Below are 21,241 nucleotides of genomic sequence, written 5' to 3'. Positions count from 1 at the left end.
TTCTTTTGTTAATTAGAGAACCTGCTTCTTTTAAAGTGTCTCCACTTTCCTTTATAACATACAAACACACGCTTTCCTTCCTTCTCCCCCAAATCCTGATACTCTCATATTCTTCTTACCATTCCCTTCCTTTCCATGGCCCAGGAGCATTTCCCATTTGGAATTTCTGAGTTTCTCACACTGAACGAAGCCTTAGGGACCTTTTCAGGTTATACACTGAGCTTTCTGCTGGGTACAGTGAACCAACGTTAATCAGGAAGAATTTGATTTTACAAGTTGAACATTCAGCCCTAGTTCTATCACCTAATTGAATGGCCACAGGCTTATTAAATGAGTTGTGTTATTTCTTGGTGACTTATGAAGGAGATACTAAAGGTGATCTAAAGGTGGTTCATTCATTCATTCAGCAGATATCTATTGAATCCCTCTGGGTGTGGCCAAATCAGAACCGTGTTGTTACCCTCATGAGGCTTATAACCCAGCAAGGAAGACAAATGCTAAACAAGAAATGACTCTTGTGATGGGTGGCTCCAGAAGGGAACTGCACAGAGATTCACATTTCAGAGCACTTTCCTCACGCAGGTGCTTCAATCTATTAACTCATTTAGAGCTCACGACAACTCTGTAACGTACTTCCTCTCTTATTTCATCCCTATTTTAGAGAGGAGAAAACCAAGGCACAGGTTTGTACAGGGACACTTAGCTACTGAGTGGCAGAAGCAGCATTCAAACCAGGAAGTCTGATGTCAGGGCCCTCGAGTCTACACCAGGAACTAACTAGAGATGCCATCCGTAGGATTTTTCTTCGGAGCCTTTCTCTCACCTCCCGCCCTCCTACTGCACTCTCCCTTCCCATCCCCAGTTAGGTTTATTGGCAGAATCAGGGGCTGAGAAAGGAAGAAACCAGAGGAAAGATCAGAGCGTGTTGGGTGCCCGCATGTCCGGGGAGGTGAGCATGTACCACTCTTGTACCACCAGGAAGCAAGAAAACCGAGGTGGGTCAATGAATTCCCAGCAGGTGGCATCTCCAGGTGTTAAGTTGAACCACCCAAACCCTCTCCCTACGTCCCCGTTTTCTGCTCCATTGTCTGCCTCCCCAGTTCCTGGAGTTCACTCTACTGTTCCACCAGCTCCGTGATTCCTGCTGACACCTGGAATTGCCTCTTCACCTTGTGTTGGTCTCATATATGGTTTAACTGTTCCCCATTCCTTTTTCTGAAAAAAAAGTTCAGTGCCACTGTCTTTGTCTCGCAGCAGGGGTTTGGCAAGAGTGTTGAGATCTGATGGCCATTGATCGAGTTCATAAGATGTGGGGCTCCTTAAGACTGAAGCCGTGCTAAGGAGAACTTAAAAGTCTTAGAGGCACTGAATGCACCGTTGGCTGGAATGAATGTTACAAAGAAGCTCTCCCAGCCGGGCGCGGTGGCTCACGCCTGTCATCCCAGCACTGTGGGAGACCGAGGTGGGCGGACCACGAGGTTGGGAGATCCAGACCATCCTGGCTAACACGGTGAAACCCCGTCTCTACTAAAAAATACAAAAAATTAGCCGGGCGTGGTGGCGGACACCTGTAGTCCCAGCTACTCAGGAGGCTGAGGCAGGAGAATGGTGTGAACCCAGGAGGTGCAGCTTACGGTGAGCTGAGATGGTGCCACTGCACTCCAGCCTGGGCGACAGAGAGAGACCCTATCTCAAAAACAAACAAACAAACAAACAAAAAACAAAAAAAACCTCCCTCCTTCCCCTCCTCTGAGTTCTGTGATAACTTGAGAAATAAAGAAATGAATTCCTATCTCATTTGGAATGGAAGACACATTGTATTTTTTTTTTCTGGAAGAAGAACAAATATTGAAACTACTGGTTCTCAAAGGAAGGAACAAATGCATTAACATTTGGGAGTTTTGTTTAAGTCATGTTAGTCCTGTCTTGCTGCCTAATTTTTCCTTTTGTTATGAATTTGGCTTGGAATGGAACCATCTTTACAGTTTAATTTAACCACACCTCCCACGTAGAAAGGATTGTTCTTCTAGCGTATTTCCTTCACAATGCTGGCTGCTTTTCCGCCCCAGTACATTTAGTCTGACTTTGTTGGAGGCCACGACTGATTTCTTTCAGTCAGTCATTCAGAGACAGAGAGTGTGGGAGGAGACAGAGAGTGTGGGAGGAGACAGTGTGGGAGGAGACAGTGTGGGAGGAGACAGAGAGTGTGGGAGGAGACAGAGAGTGTGGGAGGAGACAGAGAGTGTGGGAGGAGACAGTGTGGGAGGAGACAGAGTGTGTGGGAGGAGACAGAGAGTGTGGGAGGAGACAGTGTGGGAGGAGACAGAGTGTGTGGGAGGAGACAGAGAGTGTGGGAAGAGACAGTGTGGGAGGAGACAGTGTGGGAGGAGACAGAGTGTGGGAGGAGCCAGAGAGTGTGGGAGGAGACAGAGTGTGGGAGGAGACAGTGTGGGAGGAGCCAGAGAGTGTGGGAGGAGACAGAGAGTGTGGGAGGAGACAGTGTGGGAGGAGACAGTGTGGGAGGAGACAGAGAGTGTGGGAGGAGACAGAGGGTGTGGGAGGAGACAGTGTGGGAGGAGACAGTGTGGGAGGAGACAGAGGGTGTGGGAGGAGACAGAGGGTGTGGGAGGAGACAGAGTGTGGGAGGAGACAGTGTGGGAGGAGACAGAGTGTGGGAGGAGACAGAGGGTGTGGGAGGAGACGGTGTGGGAGGAGACAGAGAGTGTGGGACGAGACAGTGTGGGAGGAGACAGTGTGGGAGGAGACAGAGAGTGTGGGAGGAGACAGTGTGGGAGGAGACAGTGTGGGAGGAGACAGAGAGTGTGGGAGGAGACAGAGAGTGTGGGAGGAGACAGTGTGGGAGGAGACAGTGTGGGAGGAGACAGAGTGGGAGGAGACAGAGAGTGTGGGAGGAGACAGTGTGGGAGGAGACAGTGTGGGAGGAGACAGAGGGTGTGGGAGGAGACAGAGGGTGTGGGAGGAGACGGTGTGGGAGGAGACAGAGAGTGTGGGAGGAGACAGTGTGGGAGGAGACAGTGTGGGAGGAGACAGAGTGGGAGGAGACAGAGTGTGTGGGAGGAGACAGAGAGTGTGGGAGGAGACAGTGTGGGAGGAGACAGTGTGGGAGGAGACAGAGTGTGTGGGAGGAGACAGAGAGTGTGGGAGGAGACAGTGTGGGAGGAGACAGTGTGGGAGGAGACAGAGAGTATGGGAGGAGACAGTGTGGGAGGAGACAGTGTGGGAGGAGACAGTGTGGGAGGAGACAGAGAGTGTGGGAGGAGACAGTGTGGGAGGAGACAGTGTGGGAGGAGACAGAGTGTGGGAGGAGACAGAGAGTGTGGGAGGAGACAGTGTGGGAGGAGACAGTGTGGGAGGAGACAGAGAGTGTGGAAGGAGACAGTGTGGGAGGAGACAGACAGGGACACACAGAGATAGAGGGGGGAGTGTTTGCAAACTTTGATTCATTCACTCATTCACTTAGTCTTGTTTTTCATGTTTATTGGACCCAAAAACATGGCCAGCACTGTGCTACTTGCTGCAGATAATGAACAAAGCCAAACCTCTGAAGGACCACTTAGCTTGCTTGCTTCCTTGCTTCCTTCCTTTCTTCCTTTCTTCCTTTCTGCCTGCCTGCCTGCCTGCTGCCAGCCTGCCCCTGCCTCCCTCCCTCGCCTCCCTCCCTCCCTGCTGCCCTCACTACCCCCAACTCCTCTCTCTCTCTTCCTTAAGCCTTTCTTAAGGAACAATATTGAATAGGGGCTCATTAGAAATCAGTCTTTTCTAATAGTGATTTATTTTAAGCTTTCCCACTTGTAAGAGGAACATCTCTATAGGGCATCAGAGTCATTCAGATTGTTGTGTGATTCTGAGTGGGAGGCAAGGAGAGTCCTGAATTTGAACTTAAAACCTTGGATCTCAGCTTACTTGGCAGCTGTGGGCAACAGGCAAGTCATTCTGTTCGCCTGAGACTCAGTGCCTTCTACCTGTCACAGATCCCTAACCAAAGAATGACCTCATTTTCTTTGAGTAACCAAGCTCAAATTAACATGAATAAGCCTTTTATTTCATTAATTCATTCATTTGAGTCAGAGTCTTGCTCTGTCACCCAGGCTGGAGTGTGGTGGCACAATGTTGGCTTACTGCAACCTTCGGCTTCCCGGGTTCAAGTGATTCTTCTGCCTCAGCCTCCTGAGTAGGTGGGGTTACAGGCTCCCGCCACCATGCCTAATTTTTGTATTATTAGTAGAGACAGGGTTTTGCCATGTTGGCCAGGCTGGTCTCGAACTCCTGACCTCAGATGATCCACCTGTCTGGGCCTCTCAAAGTGCTGGTATTACAACTGTGAGCCACCGTGTCCGGCCAAGCCTTTTATTTCTTAGTTTATTTTATTTTAGATGGAGTCTCACTCTGTCGTGCAGGCTGGAGCACAGTGGCATGATCTTAGCTCACTGCAGCCTCCGCCTCTTGGGTTCAAGTGATTCTCCTACCTCAGCTTCCTGGATAGCTGGGATTACAGGCACCCGCCACCTTGCCCATCTCATTTTTGTATTTCTAGTAGAGATGGGGTTTCATTATGTTGGCCAGCTAGTCTCGAACTCCTGATCTCAAGTGATCTGCCCGCCTGAGCCTCCCAAAGTGCTGGGATTACAGATGTGAGCCAACACACCTGGCTTATGAATAAGCCTTTTAAAGTACTAAGACTTGATGATTATTTTTCCTTGAATTATATATATTCAAATAGAAAAAAAGCAACACATATTTTATATTCTAAATTAATACTTTCCTAAATAAAATACATATCCCCCCAAATTACATAAGTATATACTCTCCCCCATTTGTGAATACTATTTAAAAATTTAACCATTTTCTGGAAGAATTTGTACTTTCAATGAGAAAGCAGAATACTTTTATCTTCAGTATTTGCTAGATATACAAATTTTTTTCTTCAGACTATTTTCCAGTTTTCTGTTACTATTAAAATATCTGGTGTAATTCAAGTTAATCTTTGTATGTTATTTTTATTTGTTCATTTCCTCCCTGAAAGTGTTTAAAATCTCTTTTCATTTCTAGTATTCTGAAATTGTATTATGATATGTGTGTGGGCCTTTTTAAACTTTTGCCAGGGATTGGTGGGCTTTAAAAATTTAAAACCTAAGTCTTTCAGTCCTTGGGAATTTTACTATTATTTATAATTCCTTCTCCTCTGATTTTGATTCTTTCTAGAACTACTGCAATTAGATTTTGAGTATCTTAGCCAAACTCTCTCTTCATTTTTGCCTACATTTGTTATCTTTTTTTTCTTTTTCTTTTTCCTTATTTTTAAAGAGATTCCTTTTACTCCCACTGAGACTTTGAGATATTAGTGCCCCTGGATATATCCTTCTTGCAATAGTTTTTTAGTCATTTCAATTTCTTTATGTTCACTCTGTCTTATAAGTAAATTACTCCTTTTAAACATCCAGGTTATTATTTCAGCATTCAATGCTGCCAGTCCTATATTAGATTTCCTCTATTGAATTATTGTTTTGGATTTTTAAAAATTTCTATGTCCATTGCCTTATCCTTAGATTATTCTCTCGAAACATCTTTGTAAATGTCATGAAGAATTCTTGTCTCTTCCATTTTATCTAACTCAGTGGTAGCCATATGTTTTCTCTAGTTGGTGAGCCTCCTCTAAGCTGTTGATATATTAGATGAGGTGTCATGTAACAATATAAGTAGGGTTGTCATCTCAGAATCATGGCAGATTGAGCTGTGGAATCTTCTGGCACTACTGGACAGCAAATGGTAAGGTAAAGAGAACGATGTTGGCTTTTCCAAAAAAGCCAAACTCCTCCAAAGCGACTGGATCCCCATCTTCCCTGGCACTGCAACTGTGCTGGGCTCTAACAGGCTGCCTTCTCTCCGTGAGCACTGGCACCAGTACAGATGCCTCTGGAGTACTCGTCATTCCCCACTGTCCTCCTTCATGGCCATAGAGATAGCTGTGTGACCTCAACAGGGAGGAGGAAGAGGGAGGAAGCAGTAGCATGTGCCCTGGCAGCTACCAACCTCCTAGACCTTATTTTTTAATAGAACTAATGAGCCACTGTAGACTGTGTTCTTGCTGGTCCATTTTAAGTGCAGAATTTTTAAATTGTATGCATAACTGAGGCAATATTAGGTAAATGTTATTTTTAAGTAGGTTATTATTTTTTAGCACAGTCTTTGTTTTTAAGCCTACTTGTTTCTGAAAGCAAACATTCCTATAGATAGCTTAACTGTTGGACTAGAAGATTATACATAATCAAAGCACAGTATTTCCTAAGAAGCAGAATATCCTAGTCATAAGACAAACATATGACAGGGAAGAGACAACTCCTAGAAACTACCCTTGTGGGTCCAAACCTGTAGACTAAAAACAAAGCATCAAAGCAACCTGTGAGAGATTCTACAACATGGTTTTCACAGTATTGGAATAGATATGTTAAAATTAAAAATGCACTGTGCTCTTAAGATTCTTTTTATTTTTATAGCTAGAATACATAATTGATTATCTTAAAAGTTTCCTTACTCTCATTTACTGAATTATTTGAAAGCAACGATGTGTCATGACAGATGATTTTCACCCTTTGGTGTTTCCCCTTTAGCCTTCTAGCCAATGAATTCTAAAATGTTGGTAATTAAATTGATTGAACTGTACTGGTTAATAAGAATTAAAGCCCCCAAGAACAGGCGAACTATGATTTTTTTCATTGTTCACACAAATTAATATTTTCAGAAGAAGAGATGGATGGATAAGATAAATTTCTGCTGCAAATCTTGCTTTCAGGAAATAGGTGAAAACCTTTCCAGAAATCTATAATTATTCATAGTGTTATGTTTCCCTTTGATATATGCTTGAGGCTCATTAGCATTCTTTTCAAAAGCTAGTGATTAATTTTATAATGCTATTAGGGATGCATACATATGGGATACATTATATCTTAGAAATAAGATAATGTTAAATACTGAATTACAATAGTGGTTGCATTACAGGAAAGTGGTAGAGATATGGGATTAGGCGTAAACACACAGCTTTAATGCAGGGCTTCTCACCCTTGAAGCTGTCAACATTTTGAGCTGAATAATTCTTTGCTATTTGGGGGCTATCCTGTGCGATGTAGGATGTTTAGGAGCCTCTCTGGCCTCTACCCACTAAATACTCATAGCATCCCCCTGACAGTTGCGACAACCAGGAATGTCTCCAGACATTGCTGCACATCCCCTAGGGATGGGGCAGTGGGTGGGTTGGGGAACTGAATGGACCCTAACTGAGAAACACAGCCTTTTTTTTTCCCCCCATTTTTATCAATATTTTATTAGAGGTCTTACCAGTGATATAAGGCAAGGAAAAATACATTTTGGAATAGAAGAAATAAAATTGCTTCAATTTGGCCAGGCGCGGTGGCTCAAGCTTGTAATCCCAGCACTTTGGGAGGCTGAGGCAGGTGGATCACGAGGTCAGGAGATCGAGACCATCCTGGCTAACACGGGGAAACCCCATCTCTACCAAAAATACAAAAAAGTTAGCCAGGCGTGGTGGCAGCACCTGTAGTCCCAGCTACTCGGGAGGCTGAGGCAGGAGAATGGTGTGAACCCGGGAGGCGGAGCTTGCAGTGAGCCGAGATCGCACCACTGCACTCCAGCCTGGGCGACAGAGCAAGACTCCGTCTAAAAAAAAAAAATTGCCTCAATTTATAGAGGCAATAATATTCTAGGAAAAAAAGAATCCCAAGGAATCTAGAAAGCAAATACAAGAAGTAATAGCGGGCTTAGGAAAGTTAGTGTATGAGACTCCTAAACCAAAGTCAATTATATTTCTAATCACTTGCAACAAATGAAAATGAAAATAAAAAAGCTATTCCATTTGTGATAGTGTCAGAAATCATACAAACAATAACAAAACGCTGAGAGAAGATCAACAAATGAATATATATGCCACATACATATGTCAGTTCTTCCCAAATTGTTCTATAGATCCAACTCAATTTCAACAGGATATACATATGTGTATCTGTATGGAGAAACACAGCTTTAATAGTACATTTTGGTGAGGTTCTAGTTTTTAGTAGGGTGGAAGATTCACAAGTATCCATTTTATTATGCTTTATAATCTAATAAGTTACATACATTCTCTTGAAGTACATGTTATATCATCAAACATATTAGAGCTGCTGATAATATGCTTTTAAAACGAGGCTTACTGGAAGTGAACTTGGAGATAAATTCTGTTTGATTTCATCATGGGGATTCATGGGGAATGGGGAACTTTATTTTCCACTTTTTAACCACAGTGTACTAGCATGTTTTCTTTTGTGCCATTTTGATGAGTATTTTGACAGGATGTTTATTTTAAATCTTCAGCATTTGAATCATTTACTCATGTAACCTGTGCAACAGGTTCTTTGCTAAAAATTGCTTGAGTTTTTAGGCCACAACTAAACAGTCTTAGTCTAATATTAAAAGCGCACATAGAAAGGTTGAGGGATTTCAAAAATTATGTATGCACAAACTAAAGTACAACATTATCTGGTTAATACCATAAGAATAGCTTAAGAAAGAAAGAAAATCCTTCTGAAACAAGCTTAAATGACAATTTATGCTAAAGATTTAGAGGAACTCACAGGAAGTCATGAAACTGGTTTGAGGGAGTGGGACGGTGATGGACTCCCCCCGTTTTCTCATTCACCGTTTCTCTCTGTTGTGAGGATAGTCTTTCACTCTGGTTTGCTCTCTCCTGGTACTCCTCTTCCTCTTTGTCTCCTCTTACTCTCTCTCTCTCCTTCCTTCCCTCCCTCCCTACCTTCCTCTCTCTCCTTCTCCCTCTCACTCCCTCCCTCATTCTCTGAAGCTTGGCTTCTCTTATCTTTCTTTTATGTAGACTTGGACAGTCATGTCAACCTCTATATGTGTATGACTCCCCAACACAGCTTCTTTTAAGTAATTTACTTTGTGGTTCAATTTTGAATTCCCAAAAGAGGAAATCTAGATGACTCAGCTTAGGTCAGTGCCTACATTTGGTCCAATCAGCTGTGACCAAATACAGACTACTTGTTTTCACATGGGACCTAGGTTTTCCCATTCTGTGTCCTGCGGGTGCATTGGGTACTATTAAAAGAAGGCGTTGGCAGGGAAGAAATGATGCTCATATATACTACACATAACATCAGCTCACAAACACCCTGTGAAGATTTTGCTTCCTCTTTGTGAGGGAGACAGAAAGACAGAGAACTGCTAGATATATGGAAGATAGATCTAGTTTATATCAATTCAAGAGTAGGTAGAATTAAACTTTCCTTGTCTTCACTGGAATTAAATTCTTCAACTAGTTATCTCCTTAAAGTTGCTTGTTTCCTCCCATCTTCCTCGTGTGTAAGTGTAATGTGTAAATGTGAACACGCCAGTGTTAAACCTCTTCAGAATCTAATATTCCATTTTGATAACACTAATTATGAAACAGTTTTAACCTAGACACTAGTGTTTAACGTAGAGATAACAACAAGCTTCAGGAGAAGATTCGGAATGGAAGTGATAATAAACAATTCTTTAGCAATTTTAGATGGGAATGGCTATCCTGGGATGATGCATTAACTACTCCCACTCAACAGCTATCTGATATTATCTGTGAATTGTTTCTAATCAAAATATGAGTCTGGGAATTTTTAAGTTGATCATAAAGGAGTGGAATCCCAAACAAGGTCACATCCTAAAAAGCATGTAACAGGCGCACATCAAAGGGTGGTCCCCACAGATCTATAGTGTAGGAAATTGGCAGTGACATGTATCCCTACCCGTGTAATACCATCCACACATAAGAACAGTGAAGACGGCCAGGCACAGTGGCTCATGCCTGTAATCCCAGCACTTTGGGAGGCTGAGGCAGGCAGAGTGCCTGAGCTCAGGAGTTCAAGACCAGCCTGAGCAACACAGTGAAACCTCGTCTCTACTAAAATACAAAAATTAGCAGGATGTGGTGGTGTGTGCCTGTAGTCCCAGCTACTTGGGAGGCTGAGGCATGAGAATTGCTTGAATCCATGAGGCAGAGGTTGCAATGAACCAAGATCACACCACTGCACTCCAGCCTGGGTGACAGAGCGAGACTCTGTCTCCAAAACAAAACAAACAAACAAAAAGAACAGTGTTGAGGCCAGGTGTGGTGGCTTATGCCTATAGTCCCAGCTACTTATGAGGCTATGGCTGGGGGATCGCTTGAGCCCAGGAGTTCAAGGCCAGCCTGAGCAACATACTGAGACCCATCTCTTAAAAACATTAAACAGTGAGGGACTCTGAAATCTGACTATAAGGCAAACATTAGTGTCCTGAAAAAGAATAATCTTTAGATGAGATAGTTACTAACTCTACCACATGGGATTTGGAACAGATCTGTGATAAACAAGTTTAATGCTAGAAAGTCTTGCTAGAGGAGGGCTCTCAAGGACATACTCCTTTTTAAATGTGTGTACCTACAGTCAACTTGATTCTTCAAAGTAGTGACATTAATTTTCAATTCATCATGGCATTATACTTTTTTCTTTAAAAAAATTTTAACCACTTTTTAGTTAATATTTTCATTTTCTCTCTTAAATTTTAACACAGAATTACTTCCATTGAAACATGTAAGCACACAATAAAATGCGATATTTTGGTTAATACCATAAGAATAATTTAGTAAAGAAACAGAACCCCTTCAAAACCAGGAACATTCTCTATTAAATGTCAATGAAGCATCTCTGTTAAAGCTCAAAGGAGTTGGAATGAGTAATTTGGAGTTTCCTAATTTTTAACATTTGACTTCCCAAGAAGCGTGTGAAACCTGGAGGTTAGCCACATCACTTTATCTTGATTAGTATGACCAACTGGGACCAGACTTTTCACATCATCAGTTAGCATATTTGTAACTTAACATTTCTAATTCTGAACCTTAGCCTTGTTTGTTGTTTAAGATTTAATTAGGACGGCATGGATAGCATGAACGTATTTTATAAAGCAACAATATAAAGAAGTATATACTCTCACCACTTTTGGTTTTGGCATCAAAAAACATTATTTTGAGTTACTAATAATGCCTATTAATCATCAGTTAAACAAGTAAAGTGCGGAGCTGAAAGCAGGAGGATCTGCAGAGATCTGGACCCATCACCAGCAGCTGTGCACAGCCATTAGACCATGGTCCTGACGCATCACGTTGTGATGTGCGCATCTCTCGGTTGACATCCGGAGGTCTCTGGGCAATGAATCAGGGGCTGCACACAGAGAAACTGACACACAGTTTTTTCCTGTTAGAAAAGAAATCTATAAAAGCAAAAAATGGTTAATCATACTTAATATACTTTCAAAGCTGTTTTAAAAATATATTTAATTAAATCAAGCCAGATTTAAAGATATTTTCTGATCTCAGAAGTGTATAATATTTAAAGGAAAAACTTTATATAAATGTAGTACCAGGTTCTGGCAAGAATACAGAATGACTTAGACTAACAGATATTGCTGGTGGGAATGCAAACTGGTACAGACGCTTCGGGTAAACAGTTTGGCAGTTTCTTATAAAGTTAAACATATATTTACCATATGACTCAGCAATCTCACTCCTAGGTATTTACCCAAGTGAAATGAAAACTACATTCTCACAAAAATGTATGTATGAGTGTTTGCAGCAGCTTTATTTGTCATCACCAGTAAGCGGAAACTACCCAAATGTTTCTCAACTGGAGAATGGATAAGCAAACTGTGGTGCATTCCATACAATGAAATATCACTCCACAGCAAAGGGAAACAAACCACTGCTCCACACGACAGCATGAATGGGTCTAACGTGTGTTGTGTGTGGTGCATTCCGTACCATGAAATATCACTCCACAGCAAAGAGAAACAAACCACTGTTCCACACAACAGCATGAATGGGTCTAACGTGTGTTGTGTGTGGTGCATTCCGTACCATGAAATATCACTCCACAGCAAAGAGAAACAAACCACTGTTCCACACGACAGCATGAATGGGTCTCACATGCATTGTGTGTGGTGCATTCCATACAATAAAATATCACTCCACAGCAAAGAGAAACCACTGTTCCACACAACAGCATGAATGGGTCTAACGTGTGTTGTGTGTGGTGCATTCCGTACCATGAAATATCACTCCACAGCAAAGAGAAACAAACCACTGTTCCACACAACAGCATGAATGGGTCTCACATGCGTTATGCTAAGTGAGAGGCAGGATTCAGAGGGCTGCATACTCTGTGACTCGATTTGTATGACATTCTTACAAAAGCAAAACTATAGCCACACACACACAAAAAGAAAAAAAAAACAGAAGAGTGTTTGCCAAGGGCTGGAGTTTGAAGAGGAAGTCACTGCAAAAGAAGCCTAGGGAGGATGACACTGTTCTTCATTCTGATTGTGGCGATGGTCACACGACTGCCTTTTAAAACCCTTAGATGCTCAAAAGGGTGAATTTTACTACAAGTAAATTGTACCTTAATATAAACGGAAAATGATTTTCTTAAAACCTGCAGTTTTCTAATGGTACTGGATTTAAAAACCGTCACCTACATATTAGTTTTGAACATATTAACTATTTGGTAATGCAAAGCCTTTGTTGGCTCTGAATAATCTAGCACGGAATTTTAGAAAAGGTTTCTTGTGAGTTGGTGATTCCCATGGAGAAAATGAAAACAGTAATAGGACAAACGGGCTGCTTTTCAGCATTCTCTTGCATGTGGATGCTAAGTTTGAATAACCACTGTGAATATTGATGAGCAGATCTCATAAATTACTCCATGGTTTTTATGCATAGCTCTTGCTGTCATTTTAACATAATAACTCTTTAATATGTAGGATCCCTGTTTTCTGGGTCATAAAAATAACTATAGAAAAAAATCTGAAGTGTTTCTGTTAGTGCTTATAAAACTATGGCATTCTATACATTTTTAAAAATACGCGACGTTGTAAGAAAAAGCCTAAAATGATTTTAGAAGTAGAAATTAAAGTTATCGCTCCTATAAAAATATGTCAAATTTTTAATGTAAATGGAAATAATTTGATTTATTTATTATATCGTCTGTATTTGCATAAATATAATGCATCAAAAACAGAAATATTACTCTGCCCTTTTATCTAAATGTTCAGGCCTGTATTGCATGCCTTTGCTAATTGCAATTCTAACACAACAATATAAAATAAACTCAAATTTAGGTTGTGCACATAAATGCAGTAAGTGGCATATTATATACTTTTTAATCATTAAATATGTTTTGTAGTCAGACAGCATTGTATTTAACCATCACTTCCTAATACATATTACATAAAGACCCAATAGGATGAAGATTGTTTCTATAACCGATGGACAAATATATTCTAAAAGTGCCTGTAAATATAAATTCTCTTAAGTAAAATATTGAATAAACTGAGGGACATGTTAGACATAACTAAATATATATATCCAGATATTAATAAAGATAAAAGCATATGTCTTCAGAGATAGATGGAGCATCAATATATAGATAGAAAAACAGATAATTTGTAATGGGGAAGTGATAGTCCATGAACCATAGGCAAAAATATGTATTTTTTCAGATGTATCATACATATTTTCAGTGGATTTTCTTACACCACATACAGGAATGTATTGTGTCCTAAAACAGGGAAAATGAAGCATGCCATGTAAGACTGTTGTAATGTAGCTATCTTGGCACTGGGCGCACAGGTATTCAATAAATGGGAGTTACTAGCATTACATATTGCTTGATCTCTACACACAGCTCTGCTGGCTTTCGTACAGGGATCCCTGGCCCTGGGCAGACGGTGAAGCCACTTACTATCTTTCCTGTTTATCTACTGAGGAGGACTGGCGGCTGTGTCTGTGGGGCCGGCCACACCTCCATGCAGATTTGGGTCTCTCCATACCTGCCAGGGTAACTACCCATTTTGGACATTCAGATTCTGCCATACCCAAGTTCTTCCTGTGGGATCTGCAGCTCTTTTTTGGATGTTACTATTCCAGGAGGGCTGGAGGCAGAGAAACGTGTGCCCGCTACTTGTAAGACAAAGAAACTGCTCTACCCTCAGAGAAAATCTGCCTGAGTGCTGGCTTCCCCTCAGAGATTCTCTCCCAACCTCGTAACATCTCTTTTCATCCTCCTGCCACAAGGAAGCTAGATGCATGGTTACATTTTCCTAAGAGTTAAGCGTGAGGTTCATAGTGTAAATTACTCTCCTTCCTTTCTGATAGGCTGAAATGTATCCTTCTGCATACAGTCTTATGCGTGCCTCTGGTAATGAAGACTGTGACCATGAAGTGTGCCCCTGGAATACAGCGTCTTCATTAATAACGAATACCTGAAGACAGAATAGCTTAGTTCATTAAATATATGCATATAGGTCTGTTCTTTTAATGGGAATAGACCTTTAGGAGAAATTTATGTAAATACCCTTGCATTAAATGGACCGTAGGATCCTTTTGAGAGTTTGTAAATGCATTCGAGGCAGTAATACATAAAGGCTTGACACTGAATCCTACCACATGAAGCCTAAAGCAATTGGTCACATTTAGCTCTTCAAATATATTTTTGGCGTTAGCAATAGTCTGAGTTATTTAGTTAACCATTCAAGGTGGCATTTCAGTCAAGCTTGAATAATCATTGCTTAAATTAAGAACTGTCAGGTACCTGTAATCCCAGCACTTTGGAAGGTCGGAGGCGAGTAGTTCACCTGAGGTCAGGAGTTCAAGACCAGCCTGGCCAACATGGTAAAACCTCCTCTCTACCAAAAGTACAAAAATTAGCCGGGCGTGGTAGCACACGCCTGTAATCCCAGCTACTCAGGAGGCCGAGGAAAGGGAATCACTTAAACCTGGGAGGTAGAAGTTGCTGTGAGCCGAGATTGCGCCACTGTACTCTAGCCTGGGCAATAGAATGAGACCCTGTCTCAAAAATAAAAATAAAATATAAATAAATAAAAAGCTATCAGATAAAGACGAAGAAGAGACCAAACCCAGATTAAATAATAAAGGGAAGGAACGAAGAAGTAAAGGCGAGTGAAAGGGTCACAGGATGAAAAATGTATAGAAAGCATAATAAGGCCAACGTCTTATTGAGGAGAGCTGTGACACTGAACAAGACTGATCCTTATATTGGTGGCAAACTGTATTAAAATTACTCAGAAAACTGCATATGGTGTACCTATCTCGCCATCCAGATGGTAAGTGGAGCTAGGATTTCAGTACAGATCTGAGTTGAGAAGCCGTGGTCTTGTCACTATATACAAAACCTCTCCTCTGCCATATGAACAGGAAAAGCCATTTCCCCTGGCTTTTCTTTTTTCTTTCTTTCTTTTTTTTTTTTTTTTTTTAAGTGTTCTTTGTTTTAGGGAACAAAATAATACTTTAGGGCCCTTCTCTCCACCAAACTAACATAAATACTTAGCTTTCCTAACTGTCAGTTGGGACAAATGTTGAATCATGAGTATTGCCGCTGGTAGGTGACTGACAGCCCAGGCAGGGCTTGACACAGAGGCTGACCAGACTCTCCTTGAACTCCTAGGAGCCGAGGTGACGTACATGAACATGACCGCTTACAACAAGGGCCGGCTGCAGTCCTCCTTCTGGATCGTGGACAAACAGCACGTGTATATCGGCAGTGCCGGTTTGGAATGGCAATCCCTGGGACAGGTAATCTTTCTATGTTATATAAACTGAAAGTTCTGTCACCCTCAAAACTACCACCTTCATAAAGCACGCTACTGTAGATAAGGATACTAAAACCTATGGCATTGATTATTCTTAATTATGTAATTTTAAGAGGCTCATCTCCCTTTTATGTGAAAGGATAAACCTTTCCTCATCAGGATCATCTTGCAAAAAAAAGTGAAAACTGCTATTGCTTCAATGCTTTTGTAATTCATAGGCTGCTCCTAGATTCCTGAGAGCAGGTTGCTATGTAATTTACATCAGCCAGACCTATATTTTCAGGATGATATTACATCGTCTGTGAGACAGAGGGAAACACAAATTCAGTACAGAGTAATATGTCTTCAGATAGTAATCATTTGAGTTATTTCTTTAATCTCAAGATGAAGATGTTATCTTTCTCTTAACAAATGATTAACTTCAAATATCTTAAAAATACATTTTCACACACTTAGGATTTTTATGCATTTATTTGCGTCAGAGGCAATCCACAGAGGATTACAAAATCACCATCTTTCCGTTAGTTATCCAGTGGCAGGAGGTTCCTGGTCATTGGATAGATACTTAGGGAGACGAGCCAACCTTCTCAGAACATCTTTTTAAATCAACACTCTCTCCTCCTCTTCCTCTCCACACCTACACACAGATATTGTCTCCTCTCCAGCCCACTATTTCTCCATAGCTCTCAAAATTTGGGATCATGCTATTATACTTAATCTTCTATCTTAAATTAGTGTTCCTTTCTCTTGTGCTTAACTATGTGGAATTTTTCTTGGTCTACCTCAGTGTGACATAAAGCATTGCTTAGCAGGACCCATGCATTAGAACAGATTTTAATTTACCAAAGTTAAGGCTAACCATTACATGAAGAATTATAATACATTTTTCCAAGAGTTAAATGTATGTTATCAGCTTTATACTTTGTGAAGTTTTTCAGTGAATTCAATGATTATTGCTATCAATTATTACCTTGTATCTATGGTAAGTAGAAGAAATAATTGTTTCAATGAATTGAGGCTTTCTGCTGTGCATTTTTCTAAGCATATAAGGAGTATAACCTCATTCCATTTTCACAGTAACTCTTTCTTGGAAATACTACTCTTATAACTTTATCTTGCAAAGGAAGAAGCTGAGACACAGGTAAGTAACTTACCCCAGGGCGCCTTTCAGGAAGTAGCAAAGCTGGAACTCAAACCCAAGCCATATAGCTCTAAACCCCTCACTCTTACTTCACTAATCTTTTACAATAAATACATTTAGGAAAAAGTCATTTTCTTTCATGATCTCGCTGGGGTGCTAAGTTACGTATTTTCTCTCTCACCCTTTTCTGTAAGAAAATCTAACAACACAATCATCAAGAAACTGTTTACTCCCTGGAATCTTTCCAATTGCAAATCCATAATGATATGGTGGTCAGAGAATGACAACTACTCTTGCTCAATACTTGAGCTCTGCAAACTTGCTAATCTCTGGGTTGAACTTCAAAAACTAGGAAGTCAGTATGTGTTTGCTTCTATAGGCATACATCAAAGATATTTCAGGTTTAGTTCCAGACCACTGCAATAAAGCAAGGCACACACATTTTTCTGGATTCCCAGTGCATATAAAAGTTACCTTTACACTACACTGTAGTGTAAGTGTGCAATAGCACTATGTAAAATATATATATATATATATATATATGCATACCTTAATTTAAGAATACTTTATTGCTAGAAAATAACAATCATCTGAGCCTTCAGATATAGATGTCAGATTTTTGCTGGCAGAAGATTTTGCCTCAATATTGATGGCTGCTGACTGATCAGGGTGGTGATTGCTAAAGGCTAGGGTGGCTATGACAATCTCTTAAAATAAGACAACAATGGAGTTGGCCACATCAATTGACTTCCTTTCATGAAAGATTTCTCTGTAGCATATGAAACTGTTTGAAAGCATTTTATCCACCAGAAAACTTCTTTCAAAATTGGAGTCAATCCTCTCAATCCCTTCTACTGCTTTATCAACTACATTTATGTAATATTCTAAATCCTTTTTATTTCAACAATGTTCATAGCATATTCACTAGGAATAGATTTTGTCTCAACCACTTTCTTTGCTTGTTCGTAAGAAGCAACTCCTCATACATTCAGGTTTTATACTGAGGTGGCAGAAATTCAGCCACATCTTTAGGTTCCACCTCTAATTCTAGTTTTCTTGTTATTTCTATCATATCTGCAGTGACTTCCTGCACTGAAGTCTTAAACCCCTCAGAGTCATCCATGAGGGTTAGAATCTACTCCTTCCAAACTCCCATTAATGTTGGTATGTTGACCTTCTCCCATGAATCCCAAATGTTCTTTTTTTGAGGTGGAGTTTTGGAGTTCTGCTCTCGTCACCCAGGCTAGAGTGCAGTGGCAGCTCACTGCAACCTCCACCTCCCAGGTTCAAGTGATTCTCCTGCCTCAGCCTCCCAAGTAGCTGGGATTACAGGCATGCACCACCATGCCCCACCATGCCCAGCTAATTTTTATGTTTTTAGTAGAGACGGGGTTTCAGCATGTTGGCCAGGCTCGTCTCGAACTCCTGACTTTATGTGATCCACCCACCTCGGCCTCCCAAAGTGATGGGATTACAAGCGTGAGCCACCACGCCCGGCCGACAGATGTTCTTAATGGTACCTGGAATGGTGGATCCTTTCCAGAGGATTTTCCATTTAATTTGCCCAGCTGTATCAGAGGAATAACTATCTATGGTAGCTATATAACCTTCCAAAAGACTTGAAAGTAGAAATTACTCGTTGATCCCTGGGCTGCAGAATGAGTGTTGTGTTATCAGGCACGTAGACAACATTCATTTCCTTGCCCATGTTCATCAGAGCTATTGGGTGACCAGGTGCATTTTCAATGAGCAGTAATATTTTGAAAGGAATCTTTCTTTCTGAGAAGTAGTTCTCAACAACAGGCTTAAAATATTCAGTAAGTCATGCTGTATTCAAAAGTCCTATCAGCCTAGCTTTGGTCCATTTCTAGAGCACAGGCGGAGTTGATTTAGCATAATTCCTAAGGGTCCTACAATTTTTATAATGGTAGATGTGCACTGGCTTCACTTAAACTCACCAGCTGCATCAGCACCTAACACAGTCAGCATGTCCTATGAAACTTTGAAGCTAAGCATTGAATTCTCTCCTTTCTAGCTATTAAAGTGTACAGGGGTCTGACCAACAGATTCTGACCCAGCAACGGATGAGAGACGCACATTGACATAGATATTTTGCCTGTCAGTCAAGCTGACGGTCCAGGCCACTCACAGACACCAAGGAAGGTGCTATAAAGAGTTGCAGCCACCAGTCAGCCAGTGAAGCTCACATTTATTCAATATAGATTAAATGACAAAGGTCTTGAGTAAACACCACTAGAGAGTAATTGACATTGCTGATTTCCCGAGTAGAAAACAATTATGCACTGTAGTTGACCAAAGGTTGGTCTTAGGACCACATGAGTAAACAAGCTATTTAGATAAAATACTCTACATTCCTTTGTATCTGTGTCCCAAGCTGTTAACTCAAGGTAAGGATTAGGCTGCTTTTAGCCACAACCCTATCCTGAAACTTTCACAAAACCTTCCAGCCTTCCAAGGTTTGTGTCTATATCCTATAACTTCATCTTAAAATTTTTCCCACCAGCCTGACTGAACTCCCACGTCTCCCCCTTTTCTGTTTTTTGCATTGGGTTCTGTTGACTGAAGCATACAGCTGTGTGCAGCAACAGGTCTGTCAGGCAAGGCGGTCATTGCTCTTATTCTGGCTTTGCCTCCTAGAATTAGCAAATAACATAAGACGATCATGAGTATAATTAGCATCATTCTTTCCCAATCAAGGAGTGACCTGCGGCATTACTTGGCACTTCAGTTTGGTGTGTGCTGTTACTAAGGAGCCCCGCTGGGGGTATGTTAACCCCTTCCAGCCAAGCAGTTGTGTTGTTAGAAGCTGGGAAGGGAGTGTCTGCCCAGATAACAGGGCTGAAAAAAGGCAGATTTAGAAGATAAGCTTAATAGAGTGTAGCAGGTACAGGTGGCAGGTAAAGTGAGAGAATTTAAAAAGATTAGTAAAGCACAGTAAGGAACAATTATCTGGAGTGAATGGTGCTGCGTCCGGAACAGGATTCGCTCAGTCTTCTGACTTGTCTTCTTCAGCATTCCGTCCATGGCCTGTGTTGTCCAAGGAGGGTGCATTGTCCAGGGCTGTGGGTCCTGTAGGGTTATTTTCTTCATTTCTGGTACAGGGCTGGGTCCTAGCCATGCCATGCTATGGTTTGATGCATCGTGCTGGAATCCAAAGAGGACCTGAGGGGGTGTGGAGGCAAGCATACCCTCTTCCCCATGTTAATTCATTTGGACCACACCATACATTACTGTTCACATCTTTCCATAAAACTGCAGGTTTTATGTCTTGAGAGGGGTTAGCAAAGTGCATTTCTACAGCTGATTGAAATTTGTCATCTAAATTTAAACAATTAAGGGTAAATAAGGCTTGTGCCAGTAGTGTTGCAGGGTCTTTACCCATACTCTCCCCTTTGTGTTTTTTGAACATAGTTTTCAGAGTGGAATGAGCATGTTTTACTATGACTTGTCCTTGGGGGTTATACGGGATACCTATGGAATGTTGGATATTCCACATGTGACCAAATTGTTGGAATTATGAGCTGCTGTAAGCTGGACGATTATCAGTTTTAATGTTTGTGGACCGTCCCATAAATGCGAAAGTTAAAAGAAGATGCTTAGGCTGGGCGCGGTGGCTCACACCTGTAATCCCAGCACTTTGGGAGGCTGAGGTGGGCAGATCACGAGGTCCGGAGATAGAGACCGTTCCGGCTAACATGGTGAAACCCTGTCTCTAGTAAAAATACCAAAAAAAAAAAAAAAAAAATTGACCAGGTGTGGTGGCAGGCACATGTAGTCCCAGCTACTCGGGAGGCTGAGGCAGGAGAATGGTGTGAACCTGGGAGGCGGAGCTTGCAGTGAGCCAAGATCGTGCCACTGCACTCCAGCCTGGGTGACAGAGTGAGACTCCATCTCAAAAAAAAAAAAAGAAGGTGTTTGATGACATATCAAGTGGACTCTCAAGGAAGAGCTTATGTGAACTAATTAGATGAGTGTTGGTATCAATGGATAAATGTACATATCTTAGTTTTCCAAATTCAGGGATGTAACATGTGTTTGCCATAACTGATTAGGTTCTAATCCTCTAGTGTTAGCATATGTTGAAGGAGGGGACGTACCTGTGAACTGGCAATCTGGACATTATAGGGTAATTTGTTTAGCCAGTCTCTGGGTAAGTTGAAATTGTTTAGATAAGTTTCTCCAGCGTTGGTGAAAAAATTGATGTGATTGCGTGGCTTAGTCAAGCAGTGATGTCATAACCTGAAGGTCTGCTTGATTATTGCCATAAGCCAATGGGCCAGGCAGTGAGCTGTGGGCTCAAATGTGTGTAATAAAAATTGGATGTGTATGTTGATCTAGCAATTGCTGAAGTTGAAGAAAAAGAGCACACAGGGC

At 41.3% G+C, this 21,241-nt stretch overlaps 1 protein-coding gene across 3 annotated transcripts in view; it reads left to right on the top strand.

Annotated features, from left to right (window-relative positions):
* Window positions 1-21,241, top strand: part of PLD5 (phospholipase D family member 5) — a 422,420-nt gene that overhangs the window by 275,269 nt on the left and 125,910 nt on the right. For all 3 annotated transcript variants that reach the window (XM_007989952.3, XM_007989953.3, XM_037986077.2), the window contains one exon: window positions 15,561-15,688. In XM_007989952.3, the coding sequence (XP_007988143.1) occupies window positions 15,561-15,688 (128 nt within the window). The remainder of the gene's footprint in view (window positions 1-15,560; window positions 15,689-21,241) is intronic.

Source organism: Chlorocebus sabaeus, chromosome 25 (assembly GCF_047675955.1).
Source record: "Chlorocebus sabaeus isolate Y175 chromosome 25, mChlSab1.0.hap1, whole genome shotgun sequence".
Taxonomy (NCBI): Eukaryota; Metazoa; Chordata; class Mammalia; order Primates; family Cercopithecidae; genus Chlorocebus; species Chlorocebus sabaeus.
Note: the sequence above shows the minus strand (reverse complement) of the source record. Positions and strands in the feature narration are given on the sequence as shown.